Here is a 13,682-nt window from a genome sequence, read left to right as displayed (position 1 = left end):
TTTCTTTTGGCACACCACATTTGGCAATAGCACCATCGTCCATAGGCAGAATTCCGGCATATAAGATGAATAAAATACTATTAGTTGATAGATTTATGTTCTGTTTTAAAGTTCTTCAATGATTTGCAAAACTGACAGCGTGCTGTTCCCAGTACCAAAATTAGTGTCATAGCGTGTTGGGGGGTTTGTCTGTGTTTAACTGTAACCCTTCTAGAAGAAATAAAAGATAAGTGATATTCGTTAATCACTGTTAATTTTCAAGTTGGCTGAAAAATATTTTAAGACCAAACACTGGTTTTCACTTTGTCCTTCAGTGGAATTGCCCACCTGGTTTTCATTCTTGTAGACAATTATAAACATTGGCACTTCTTAGACCTATGTGTGTTTATCAATATCTACATTTTAAAAAATAAATTAACTAAGCACCCTAAGCAACTTACAATTAAGTGTAAAATGTTGTTTTTGGGTCCCTATAACATGAACGGCAGTAACACAACATTTGTTTTTGTCTTTTGTTTTTCTTATTATAATTTTAAGGTGGTTGGTCTGGACTTGTTGTAAAGGAATTGATTTGTGGTGACTGGATTTGTTGTTTGCTTGATTCTCTTTTCCTTGGTTGAAATCGAGGTACGGATGAATATTGGCTATGGAGAGAGAAGCTCGAGTTGAGAAAGTGTTTATAATTCATGTCTGCCGTAATATGTGTGATTGATTTTCTTAGGTGGAATTGAGGGGATGGGTGAAATTGATGGAATTGTGGCTCTTTATTTTTATTTGTAATCTTGTTATTGCAAAAAAAGTGAGTCAGTTTTCGATTTACTGAATAATCTTTAATTACAGAGACCATTTGGGAAGATATAATGAATTGATGATATTTCAATTGCTAAATTTTAGTTTGGAAGGAAATTAGGGAGGCTAATGAATTGCAGTGCCTTTTCTTTTAAGAAGAGTAGGGTGTTCAGTGTGAAGCTTTGTTTCAACTTTGTTCTGATAAATTTTCTACTTTTGTTAACCCCGCTGGTTTTAAATGCTTTGAACAGAGATTTTGAATTTAGTCCTTGAAACATTTTTATTGGTTTTTGCTGCTTCAAAAGTATTGGTTTTAGCCGCTGGAAGGCTGCCATGAAGTATGGACGCCATATAAAGTTGATTCAGATACTACAAGATATCAGACCACCTCTTAAATAGATTGTCTAAGCATATGTTTGTGTCACAGTGGTAATACTGCAGATATGCGATTACATTGAAGCTACATGCCATAACTTTTTATGTACACGTGCGATGATAGCCTTTCTGCCGCATAAAAAAACACTGCAAATCGAAATCAGCAGTATGTGCCAACTTTCATGTCATATCGTACATCTGCATATAAAATTAGGTGTCTGAACCACTTATCCAGCAAGTTTACCTGAAGCTAGTCCAATCATATAAGCACATAAACAAAGAAGGCTCTGCAATTAAAAGGTAAAATAGAACAAGCATTGTAGCATGATAAAGATGATCTTATAAACAATAGCTTTGTATATTGCAGCAGCTTAGAACATCCTTAACAAGGCTAACTAAAACATAAACATTTTTCTGCTTGCCTTGAACCAGGTCAAGCAACTAAAACACTAATCTCAAAAGGGAAAAGAAGGGAAGCTAATTCATTAAACAACTTGCTCTGTACACAGTCTTGGTGAAAATTGATACGACCACTTAAGATACCGCGTATCCAATACTGGTTCGGGGGCAAAATGTTAGGCTACAAATTTCAGGCATCTGGTATCATTGTGAACGTTTTGACACCGATTGGAACAAAAGCGCACACCACATCTAACACAGGTGTAATTGGCAGAGAAACCACAGACGGTACAAAAATGGCGACGGGCGGTTGAGCTTGGAGGTCCAACAGCTGCTTTCCAATATGTGGGAACATGTGGAGGCAATGATTCTAAGTTTGCCTGCATTTTAAGGAACAAGGCCAATTCATAAAACAAATCCAAGTAAAGAGTAAAACACTATGAGTGTGATGTTATCTCTAAAGGGTTTAATTTAATCACTAACTCACATCATGCAAGAGCTCATGAAATGTTCTTGGGGCCTTCCTAGCTTCAAGTGCTTTTGCTTGTCTGGTTTTCCTTTTGGTGCCTTTAGATTGTTTTCTCTGCATATACACTGCAATAATAAGGAATTAAACTCAATTTTATTTTGGATTTAATTTATATACATATCATTAGTGTAAAGATTTTCTACACTGTCGATCATAATCGTTCGTTGTTAAAAACATTTGACTATAATTCTAACAACTTATAATATTACACATTGGTTGTGATTTACTTTTTAGACTATCAAATTGAACTCTTTTATTTGCTCAGTTCCTTCTATTTAAAAATGCAAATTGTCCGACTGTTAGGCCTAACTCAACTGACAATGTCAAGATGGACATTTTCCGCAGTTACCCGAATTCCAATCTACCATCTCTTATCTGTTTGCGAGATTTCAAGTGGTATTTGTCAAGGACTAAAAGAATACAAATTACCCTTTTAATTTAAAATGTTTTAACATATATATTTTTTTTTTTAAAAAATAAAACTGATATTGACACTACCTTAAATTCAAATAGCAACAGTCCTCGTGAGCTAACTCAGTTAATATGTACAATGCATAATATATACAAGGTCCGGGTTCGAACCCCGGTCATCACAAAAAAAAGTAGCAACAATTATTGGTATTAAAAACAAAAATAATAATATTAAACTCCTAAAATGAAAAATACCACAAGAACAAAAATTCAGTTATGCAACAGCATCTTAAAATAAATAAATTAATACAATAAAAAATGCAATTTGGGGAAAAAAGAACCTAACCTTGATCATCATCATCAAGAGAAGCTTCATCATCATCAAGATTGGGATCTGCAACTTCAAAACCAGCATTGTCATTCTCCAAAGCATCCAACCGTGCAAGAGCAGCCTGGGTGCGGTTGTCGGAGCTAGCAAGTGCGGCGACCATTTTGGAAGCAACTTTTCGTGTTCGGCCTGACGTGCGGCGGTTTGAATTCGAACCATCTTCCTCCATTTCAACTTTCTAGGGTTTTCGTTAACAGAGAACTAGATTTGGTGACGATAATCGAAGGTACCTTCAAGGCTTCAACAAGAACAATCTCTTCGATTTGAATTTGGGTTCGTGTGTTTAGGTGAAAGATACCATTAAACTGAATTTTTAATCTTCTTTTTAGTGAAGACTGAAGAGAATGTTTTTAGTTTACTCAACTTGTTTTTTCAATGTACAAAAAAAAGTTTTTTTTTTTTTCCGTTGTATTTTTACCTAATATTTTATTTGTGGGTACAGTAGAAACTCTTTGAATTAATACTCGGTAAATTAATAAACTCTTTAAAATAATAAATTTGTCCGGTTCAGACTTGGGCCAATGTAAAAAATTGAAAAACTTGATAAAATAATAAGATAATAATTTTTCGGGAGATCCCTTTATAATTTTCAGTCCCAAGAAAATCATAAATTAATAATTCATAGAAACTGAAAAAAAATATATTAAAAATACATTGAACACATTTGTTCCTCTTGTTTACATTTACTATTATTGATTTCCAAAGCATATGAACACAGTAGTTACTAATTTGCGTTGAGTCCCAAGGTTCGCTGCAACGTAATTCTAAGAGGCATAGACTAATTTGCCTTTTTGTTTGGTATGTAGAGTATAATTACTTAATAACTCTCTAAATTAATAAATTTCTCCGGTACATTATTAATTTATAGAGTTTTAACTGTATTTTGGGTATGGATTTTTTTTTTTATCATATCTAATGTCAATAAATTGTATTTAGAATATTATGTGAATTTTGCTTAGTTGGTAGTATGGTATTGCTTAGTGCAGTTTTTGTGAATTACATCTCGTACATCCCATTCCTACTTATTCATTGTAAGATACGAATTTTTAGTCATTAACTACTATATGTAGTGGCTGAAATTCAAACCCAAACATTACATTTATTTATTTTAAGATGTAAATTTCTAATCAATAGACAATTTGATAAAAAATTGATTTTAGAACATTTAGCTAAAAAAAGAAATAATAAAAAGTAGGTTTAATTACAGTTTTGGCCTCCTAAGTATCCAAATGTTGCGATTTTGACCCTCTAATAAAAATAACTATTTTCGAGCCCCCTATGTTTAGCCCCTTTTGCAGTTTTGGCCTCCCAGACCAATTTTGACCAAGTCAACGCACACATGGACGCCACGTGTGTATTTTTTTATAATAATTATTATTTTTAAAATAGTTTTGTTTTTTTAAAATTTAAAAATAAATAAAAATATTTATTTTTTAAATTAAAAATAAATAAAAATATTTATTTTTTAATTAAAAATTACTTTGTTTTTTAAATTTTTTTTATTTTTTAATTAATGCATTTACATGTGGCATTTTTATTTATTTTTAAAATAAAAATTACACACGTGGCGTCCATGTGTGCACCACGCATGCATTGATTAGGTCAAAATTTGCCTGGAAAGCCAAAACTGCAAAAGGAGTAAACATAGAGAGCTCGAAAGTAGTTATTTTTTTTAGGGGGTCAAAATCGTAACTTTTGGATATTTAGGAGATCAAAACTGTAACTAAGCCTAAAAAGTATTAAGATAAAACAATAGTATATCAGTAATTATTTTGAAATGTTAATATATAATGCATTACAAAATTTATTCTTGATTTTTTTTTTTTAGGGAAAAATTTATTCTTGATTATCTATAGGTAGTTTGTTTTATTTTATTTATTATGAGAAAACAAGGCCTAATAAGCCCCAAAAATAGAAAGCTTAAAGCCTAAAGGAAACAGAGTTCCTTTTAATCAACAATGCTAAGGAAAGACAGTCAAAAAGGTTTTTTTAGATTATCCTTAAAGAATTGGGGGTAAATCATCCAACAACCAATTAAAATTAAAAGTACATAAACAAATTTACAAATGGAGTGAATATTAATTTGTGTGCACTAATTGTAAATTAGTTATGTTGTTAATTTTCATCGATTGTTGGACTAGCAACAATTCTTTAAAGGTAGCACTCATCTATAAGAGATAACATTGTTTGGGAAAAATTGACTTCATATAAAAGAACATCTCCAAGGAGTAATAAAATCTAATGATCCCTATTCAACCTTACATGACTAGGATTAGGAGGAAACCCATGGAAGGAGAAAGACACATCTTCATAGTTGTGAACTTCATAATAGCAGCTACTGGTTTTATTATATTTTTCTTAATGTCATTGCTTAATACATTCGTTTCAAACAATATTATACATAAAATTTGTATATCTCTTTTCACAAACAAACATTCTTAAAAAAGTTACATTATTAAGTTTAGAATTTAGAATTAGGATTCTGCTGCCGAATAATGATTTTTTCTTACATTTGTAGATCAAATTCAAAACAGTTAGTAGATTATATTGTATTTATAACCAAGACTAAAAACTACATTATGTTTTTCCTACATTTATCTATTCACCCATATGAAGGAAGGAATACCTGAATTGAATCTACAAATAAGCTACAACATCTATTCTTTTCTAAAGTACATTAAACAAGCCTTCATCTAAAAACTAAACCTGAAATATTCACACACATTAAGTTAATTAAGCTATATCTAGCTACAAGGTACCCTTGAGTTGAAAGTGGCTAAAAATTTGTCTAATCTTAATTCTATGTTAACAAATTCCTATCACCGGAGAGTGTCCGGTGGAATTCCTCACCCTTTGATTCCCTAATAGGGACTTTGATCGCGTGCGATAGAAATAAATGAATGGTTGATATTTCATTGAAGAAAATTTAAGCGCGAGAGAATATCTTTTTAACCTCTTAGGATTTGTTGTTGTACCACTAAAACAGAAGCTGAGGTTGAAAAATCTTGAGAACTAACATAATCACCAATGATTCCTAACTCATCACTTTCACTCCATTCAGATAACCCTGTAAGAAGAGCAGGGTTAATCCCTTGTTTCCTTCCAACTATCAAAAGATCATAACCACCATCCTTCATATCATGAATTGCTGCAATTGTTTCTTCACCACTCCTTACCACAACTTCTCTATACACAACTCTTTGATTCGTCTCATTCTTTACCCAAAACCATGTCACAATTCCATCATCAAGCTTCTTCTCCGAAACATTATCCCCTTCATTGTTGTGAGAAAGAAAACGTATCACCGTAAGTGACACTTCTTCTTTCGCAACCATCCTATCTGCATAAAAGAGTGCTTCTCTAGCATCTGCACCTCCAAGAAAAAACACAGCGATTTTATGTCTACAATGTTGCATCGAACTTCCAACCACGATGTTTTCAAGAAGACCTTTATCAACAAAAATTGCAATTGAGCAAGGTGCATGATCCAACACTTGTAAATTTGTCGTTTTTCTAATTCCATGGTCAGAAAAGCCTCTCTTCATGAAAGGCAAGATGATCAGCGACGCTTCTTGTTCAAGTGCCAATTCACAAATGTTTTGGAACATTGATTGCTTGGGAGCCACGGCAGTGAAAAATTGAATCTTCACAAACTCACTTTTGAGTTGTTGATAACTTTCAAGTGTGTTTACTGTGTTTGTCCATTGATATATCGGAGGAACTTCTTGTTTCATGTGATCAATGAATAAAGGGCTAGCGCGGCCCTCAAGCTCGAATAGTCTAAGAGAAGAAACTGAAATTGGATTGTTTGAGGTTGGATTTGTGACATCAAGTAGATGGACGAGTCCATTTGTGTTTTCGGCGTCAAGAATGCATAAAACTATTCGAAGTTCTACTTCTGGTGGATTGTGTTGAATGTCCCTTCTTTGGTTCAACATGTATGGCCTTGTTGGATCATATAATATGGAGATTAGAGGAGTGAAAATTGCTGTTATTGTTACTGTCATTATCATCAATAATGTGAAGCCCGCCACATTCATGATCTGTATAAGCATGCACACAAACCACAATGATTGGGTTAGTACTTTTATTTTATTAGCTTTTGTATACAAAAGATAATTATAATATGTAGAAGGCAAGCGGGCAACAAGCTGCGCCGCTAGGTATTTTTGGATGGCAAAACCAATCATCGTAAACACAACATTCATAGACCTAGGAGACATGACATTGTTATGCATGACCCTTTGAACTCTATGTAGAAGGTCAACAACCTCTGATGCTAGAAAATCTAAATGTCAAAAGCAAATGATATAAAAGCATGTTGATTGTGAGAACACGCTTTCTCATGTTTGGTCATTTTGCTTGAATTATGTGTTTTAGTTATTGAACTAAATTCTAAGTAAAAATTTGATTGGAACTTACTTACCCTTTTGTCCATGAAATGCACAAACATGATAAGTTCACATTGTCCTCTTAAGCTCATAATGAGGCTAAATGTCAGTCCATCTCTGAATGGCATACGCCAATACATTGCAGCCAACCAAGTAGCAATGAATTTGGATGAGTATCCAGTCAAAATCAAGAGAAACAAAGGTTGCAAAGTTTTCCAATTAGAAGCCCTCAATGCAAAAAAATCAAAATATTGTCCCACCATAATGAATGAAAATGGCATAAGAAACTCATTCATAATAGTCTTGGTTTTTTGTACCATTGTTGCTCCTAAACGAGGTCCATCAGGTGTAACCAAACCCAACCAGAAAGACCCATTAACAATTGCTATACCAAACATGTCAGTTATAAATGCCATCACAAAAACCCCTAAAATAATTGCAACAACAAAAGATTGATCCACTTCTTGTCCTTCTGGTGTTTTTTTATTAATCCACATCATTGTTGGCCTAATACAACAAAATAAAAGTATTGCCACAGCTACAACAGAAATCATGAACCACAAAGAATTCTCTGGTTTTATTTCTCCTTGTCTTCCCGCTTCAAATGCTAAAACACCACCAATTCCAAATGCATCGCCGATTAATGCGGTCGATAATGCAAGTCGTCCGACATCTGAGTTTATAAGGTTAAGCTCTTTGAGAATACAAAATAGAACAGGAAATGCTGTTGTTCCTATGTACGCTGCTAATACTCCCATTGATGAAATTGTGGCTAAATCTTTGTCCATGTATTTTCTTAAACATAGTGCTAACACAAATACTAATGTTGTTGGAACTGTTATGCTAGCCAATCCCACTGATACATGCATCTTTCCGGATTTTTTCAATAGGCTTGGATCCATTTTCACACCATAGACAAACATAAAGAACATGAATCCCATTATTCCTAGGTTGTTCATTAGGAATTGTGCCGTTTCGGGTTTCACATGTCGATGATACCATTTACTTCGTCCTAGAAAGGATGGTCCAATAATGACACCACCCTAGGAAATTAAACAAGAAATAAATATCATATTAGAGAATAAATTATAAATATAACTATTGAAAAAGTTGAATTATCTACAGAAAAACATGAAATTCATCATCAAGTTTGTTCCTAAGTGTTACAAACGTTATAATTATTCATAAAAAAAAGTATGTCCATTATTGAACAAATTATATATATAACTACTAGAAAAGTTGAATTCGAGACAGAAAAAACATTAACATGTCTCTATTTTGTTACTAAATATTAAAAACGTCGAAATTACATCATCTTTGTTTTATGTCCATATTCCATAATCTACATCGGTAATACCATATTGTATACATAAATATTCATTGTTATTGTTACTCTACAACACAATTTGACATAAGAATAGAAAAAATGAATGTATGATAAGAAGCTTACAATTATTTGAGAAACGATCATAGGTTGTTTGAGAGGCTTAAGAATGAAACGAACAATGCGGGTGATGGTGGTGACAAGAACGAGGTGCAACAAAAGTACTGAGAATGTGTGACTTAAGGGATTGTCACCATAAAATATGCCATTAGGGTGAAAGTTTTGTTGTGCTTGACACAAAATTTGTTCTTGTAGAACACGAGAAGGAATAAAATGTGCATGTTGTTGCCATTCATTATTTGGTGTTTGTAGCAAACGATTTGCAGGGAATAGCCGAGTCATGCATGAAATTTTTTGATAATAAACATGCACATTCAAAATTACACATGAAGAATGTGTGCTTGTTTGAGAAAGAGACAGAAAGAGAGGAAAGGCAAATCCTAGAGAAGATTGTGGATATACGTCAAAGTGGGAGATCTAGTGTTCCCATTCCATTCTAATGGTTAACCAATTTTTCTTTATTTGTGAGGTAAATATCACACTTAATATTTTTGTCAATAACTTTTTTTATTAATATTACACTTATTTTTTTAATAAATATTTCCTTTTTGAGTAATGTTGCTTATCACAAAAAACTTGCTCACAAACAAAGGTATCACAACCATATAATGTTGTAAGTTTGTAACTGTAGCAGAGGTGTTTTCCGCCAAAGGAAGATCCAGCATTGACAACATGATGAGGGCATTACATGATGATGAAAACAAGGCTCTGATGCAAGCACGATGGTTCAAAGATTCCATAAGAGCCACCACTCTGTAATGGCTACATGATACCAACTATGGTATTATTGAGAGATGACGCATGGACACCTCTAACTTCCATCTTCCGATGGAGGAGATGACACTGACACTGATGATGTATTCTGTTTGATGCATCTTCCCATCAAGGGCATGCTCCTGGACGACCAAAATGGTCTAGTTTCCAGGACTAATGCAATTGATATATGATGGTGCAACTCTTGGGGGCTGATGTGGCCAAGGTCGTGGAGCAGATGGAAAAAACATATGGAAAGGCAAACTATGTGGATGTGACAAACTTGAGGTACTTTAGAGAACTGGAGCTTGTATCTGATTATGCATGGGGAGCAGAGACCCTTGCACATGAAGCTTAATAATGGACTTCTTCTTTATTCACTCGTATGTTGATTTTTTGTATACTTATATGGTGTTGACTTTGTTGCAGACTTGAGTATTTCAACACTTCAGGGGAATCAGTGCCATGGATGCATGGGGTGGATATGAGAACAATCAACATCCATGTGTCATGATGTATCTACCGCCGAAGGGTCAACTTTACCAAATCCTTACAGAGCACATACAAATGCTCTTAATATGGGGGTGTTTACATGTCCCCATACACTGAACACTGTCATATGTGTCCATTTTAGCCGATCAGTATTTACTATGGATGGCTCATATACGAAACTTGTAGGGTGTGATATCTGTCGGAGCTGGTGCTTTGTCAGTTTGATTTGGTCCATACCGTCCCCATACATCCACATTAGAGTGCATGTTCCCTGATGAGCTTATCAGAGATCAGTCGCCACTATGTGCATTATCTTGATTATATATTGAGAGATCAGGACTTCGGGCATCCTACTATGACTGGTGAGGCGACACATGGTTACACAAGATATTTTATACCATTTTACATATCCACATATCATAGCTCTAGACGAGGATGTTCATGTCCTGATGCCAGCTGAGGATGAGGCCCTTGATGAGATTGCTGATGAGCAAGAGGGAGAGCATGGGTATCCAGAGCTGACCGGAAGGTTGGGCCATATCAGAGACCATGTCTTATCTGTCATGGGCAGTGATTTGGTGGAGTGAGGGACTGCTGAATGGGGGAGTTTGGAGTCAATTCTGCATAAGGTTCACAGAGGGCGAGTTTATCGTCGTAGATGTGGTAGGGTGGCAGGGTCCTAGGGCTACCCAATAGTTTTATGGTGTTGTTGTAATATTTTGAACAAATTTAATGTTTTTAATTTTATGTTTGAATAGTTGGTTTGTAGCCTATGAATAATTTTTGTTTAATTTGTACAATCTATGTTTAATTTGTGTTGTTTCTTATCGTTTTCATTAATGTATTTTTTTTATTATAATTTCACGAATGCATGCTTATATCAAAATATTATATAACTGTATGTATTAGAGGAAAAAACAGAGTCTGTTTCTGTTCTGATACCTTTCAGATTATATAATCCAAAATATGACTTTTTTAAACCACAAATTGCTTCTTCTGGTGTGTTTGACACTTTTTGGATTATATACGCAGAACTATTTTAAGGGGTTTCAGATTATAGATTCTGAAACGTATGTTTTAATGAGACTTACACAAGCATCTTTCGGTTGCTTTGTCTTCCAACAATTGTTATACTCTTCGGATTATATAATCTGAATAAAGAATATTTTAAAGAAAAAAAAAATAGAATGCATGAGAATAGCAAAAAAATAATAGTCTAATTTCTTCGTTTCTTTCCCTCAACTATACGATCATTTAGAACAAAAGTAGGTCCATTAATTGCAATCAAAAGTAGGCCCATCAAGAATGAATTTTAAGCGGATAATCAAAGTTTCAGAGGAATTAAATAGGGAGATTAGTCACTTTAATCCCTAAATAGGAAAGAAGTCGTTACTTTAGTCCCTGAATGCAGATAAATTGCAAAATAGTCCCTGAATGTAGAATCTGTTAGTCAATTTAGTCCTTGAATGCAGACTCTGTTAGTCAATTTAGTCCCTGAATGCAGACTCTGTTAGTCAATTTAGTCCCTAAAATTGACCAACAGAGTCTACATTCAGGGGACTGTTTTGCAATTTCTCTGCATTCAGAGACTAAAGAACCTACTCATTTCCCATTCAGGGACTAAAGTGACTAATTCCCCAATTAGGCTATGTTTGGACTGGTGGAGTGATGGAATGGAATGGAATGGAATGAAGTGGGATAGAGCCATGTTCCATTGTTTGATTTTGTAAAAAAAGAATGGAATGGAATGGAATGGAATGTGATGGAACCCATTCCATCCAATACAACTCATTCATCCAATTTTCCATTCCCCCCAATTTAGGGTGTATCCAATGGAATGAAACACATTAATAATACAATTACAATTTTGCCCCTTTTGTTTCTTGTTTTTCTTTTTCATTACGAGTGCTTGATTTCACTGTTTCATTATATCCTGAATGCAAAAACCTGGTTAGGATCCTAAATGAAGATGATTAGTTACCTGGAACTTATGTTGGCAGCTTAGTTAACGGCATCAGGAATTAACCTTGTCAATTCTGGAGAGTTTAGTTGTAGCCATATCAATAGAGCAGGCAACACAGTATTGCTACATGGTATTATCCATTTGGTAATACTTTGGCTTCATAAAAAAAAATTATGACTCATCCTGAATGCACCCAATAACTTTTTGGAGGTTTCAATCAAAACAATATATGTTTGTTACTCAAGCTTCCGAAAAAACAATTTAGACTTGTTACAAGAAAGAATTTAGGCTTGTTTATAAATCTCATGTTAGTATATTCTCAAATGGTTGTTATGAACATGTGTTGACTTTGAGTACTCATGTATGAAGGTAATCGTTTAAAGGAACCATGTATATTGGTGCTACTAACATGCCAAAATATTGAATTGAGTTGAAAATTCCACCTATTGATGTTTTTTAAATAAAAGGGTAAAATTGAAATAAATTTTTTATAACACATTCCGTTCCGTTGATTTTCCAAACAATGGAATGAGAAATTAACTCAATTCCGTCGTAAAATATCCAAACAGTGGAATGAAATCTTTATTCTGTTCCATTCCATTCCATTCCGCTCCGTTAGTTTTAAGTTACCCAAACAGAGCCTTAAATACGATGCAGCTTAAATTAAGCCGCCAGTGTCAGGGTACAGAGTAAAAATAAAGTGTTGATCCCATTTTCCTTAATGATAACATATGTTTGTTTACATACTAGTTGTCATATTTTCTTTAAAAAAAAAGTTGTCATTTTTTTTTTAAGTTGAAAAATGAGACTAGGCCTAGTGTCGTTTTTTTTTTCTTTCTCATGGAGCTGTATGTTTATTATTTATTTGCTCAACCACTGGTTTTCTTTCTAACTTTCACCTCCTTTAAAAAAAGTGGCAAAATAAAAGCACCGTCTTTGATAAATCAATTTCTGATTAACTTTCTTATACAATTTTCATCTAATCTGATATATACAAAAAAGGAAAAAATTGAGATTCTCGGTTACAAACACTGGAGGAGGAGCATATGAAACAACCATTGTTGGAGAAGAAGTAATACTATATCCAATGTTTTAAATTCAATATTTAAAATAATAAATTATTATATCAACTATTGAATTATAATAATTTTTTTAAGAGGCCATAAAAAGAACCAAAATTATACAGTGGTATATCCAATACAAAGTAACGGGTTAGACCCCGGTCCAGGCCCGGCCTTGAGGGTGTGCAAGGTGCTCAATTAAGCTGGGCCTCCAAAAGCTATGAGCCTCAAATAAATTAACTCTAATACCCACCTTCACTTAAATAAAAAATATATGTGTTACTTCTTTACACGTTTGAGTTTTTTTTAGACTTTAGTTCTCCTATTTGGACATAAATCTGACACTGTCAAACGGGTGTGGTTATGGTGCATAAGGAGATCCTTATGGACCGTGCATAATTGCTTTCTACACCTAACATAATTGCTTTCTACACCCCAAGTGAAAAGAATTATTTGGGGTCAAGCCCACTATAAAATCTATTTATTTGTGGGCATAATAAAACCTCATATTATAATTTTTTAAAACCGCTTTCTACACCCAACTTATTAGGATCACTTTTTTAAAACCGCTTATTCAAAACAGCTTATTTATGCAAAACAGCTTATTTGTTCAAAACAGCATATTCAAAACAGCTTATTTATACAAAACAGCTTATTCCGATTTCATTTTAAAAAACAACTTATTCA

At 33.7% G+C, this 13,682-nt stretch overlaps 2 protein-coding genes across 2 annotated transcripts; both read right to left on the bottom strand.

Moving 5' to 3' along the window:
* Nucleotides 1-1,481: 1,481 nt before the first annotated feature.
* Nucleotides 1,482-3,212, bottom strand: SEF (HIT-type Zinc finger family protein). The gene is made up of 3 exons (XM_085752975.1): nucleotides 2,850-3,212; nucleotides 2,051-2,157; nucleotides 1,482-1,943 (listed from the first exon to the last, which is right to left on the bottom strand). The coding sequence occupies exons 1-3, from the start codon at nucleotides 3,058-3,060 to the stop codon at nucleotides 1,740-1,742; spliced, it is 522 nt and encodes a 173-aa protein (XP_085609101.1). The 5' UTR covers nucleotides 3,061-3,212; the 3' UTR covers nucleotides 1,482-1,739.
* A 2,198-nt stretch (nucleotides 3,213-5,410) lies between these two features.
* Nucleotides 5,411-9,095, bottom strand: CHX25 (cation/H+ exchanger 25). Its single transcript, XM_085752974.1, has 3 exons — nucleotides 8,733-9,095; nucleotides 7,318-8,325; nucleotides 5,411-6,934 (listed from the first exon to the last, which is right to left on the bottom strand). Exons 1-3 carry the CDS (start codon nucleotides 9,006-9,008, stop codon nucleotides 5,840-5,842), a joined length of 2,379 nt encoding a protein of 792 aa, XP_085609100.1. The 5' UTR covers nucleotides 9,009-9,095; the 3' UTR covers nucleotides 5,411-5,839.
* Nucleotides 9,096-13,682: the final 4,587 nt, after the last annotated feature.

The sequence above is a fragment of the Medicago sativa genome, chromosome 3 (assembly GCF_051527215.1).
Source record: "Medicago sativa cultivar Bolivia chromosome 3, Bolivia_mono, whole genome shotgun sequence".
Lineage (NCBI taxonomy): Eukaryota > Viridiplantae > Streptophyta > Magnoliopsida > Fabales > Fabaceae > Medicago > Medicago sativa.
Note: the sequence above shows the minus strand (reverse complement) of the source record. Positions and strands in the feature narration are given on the sequence as shown.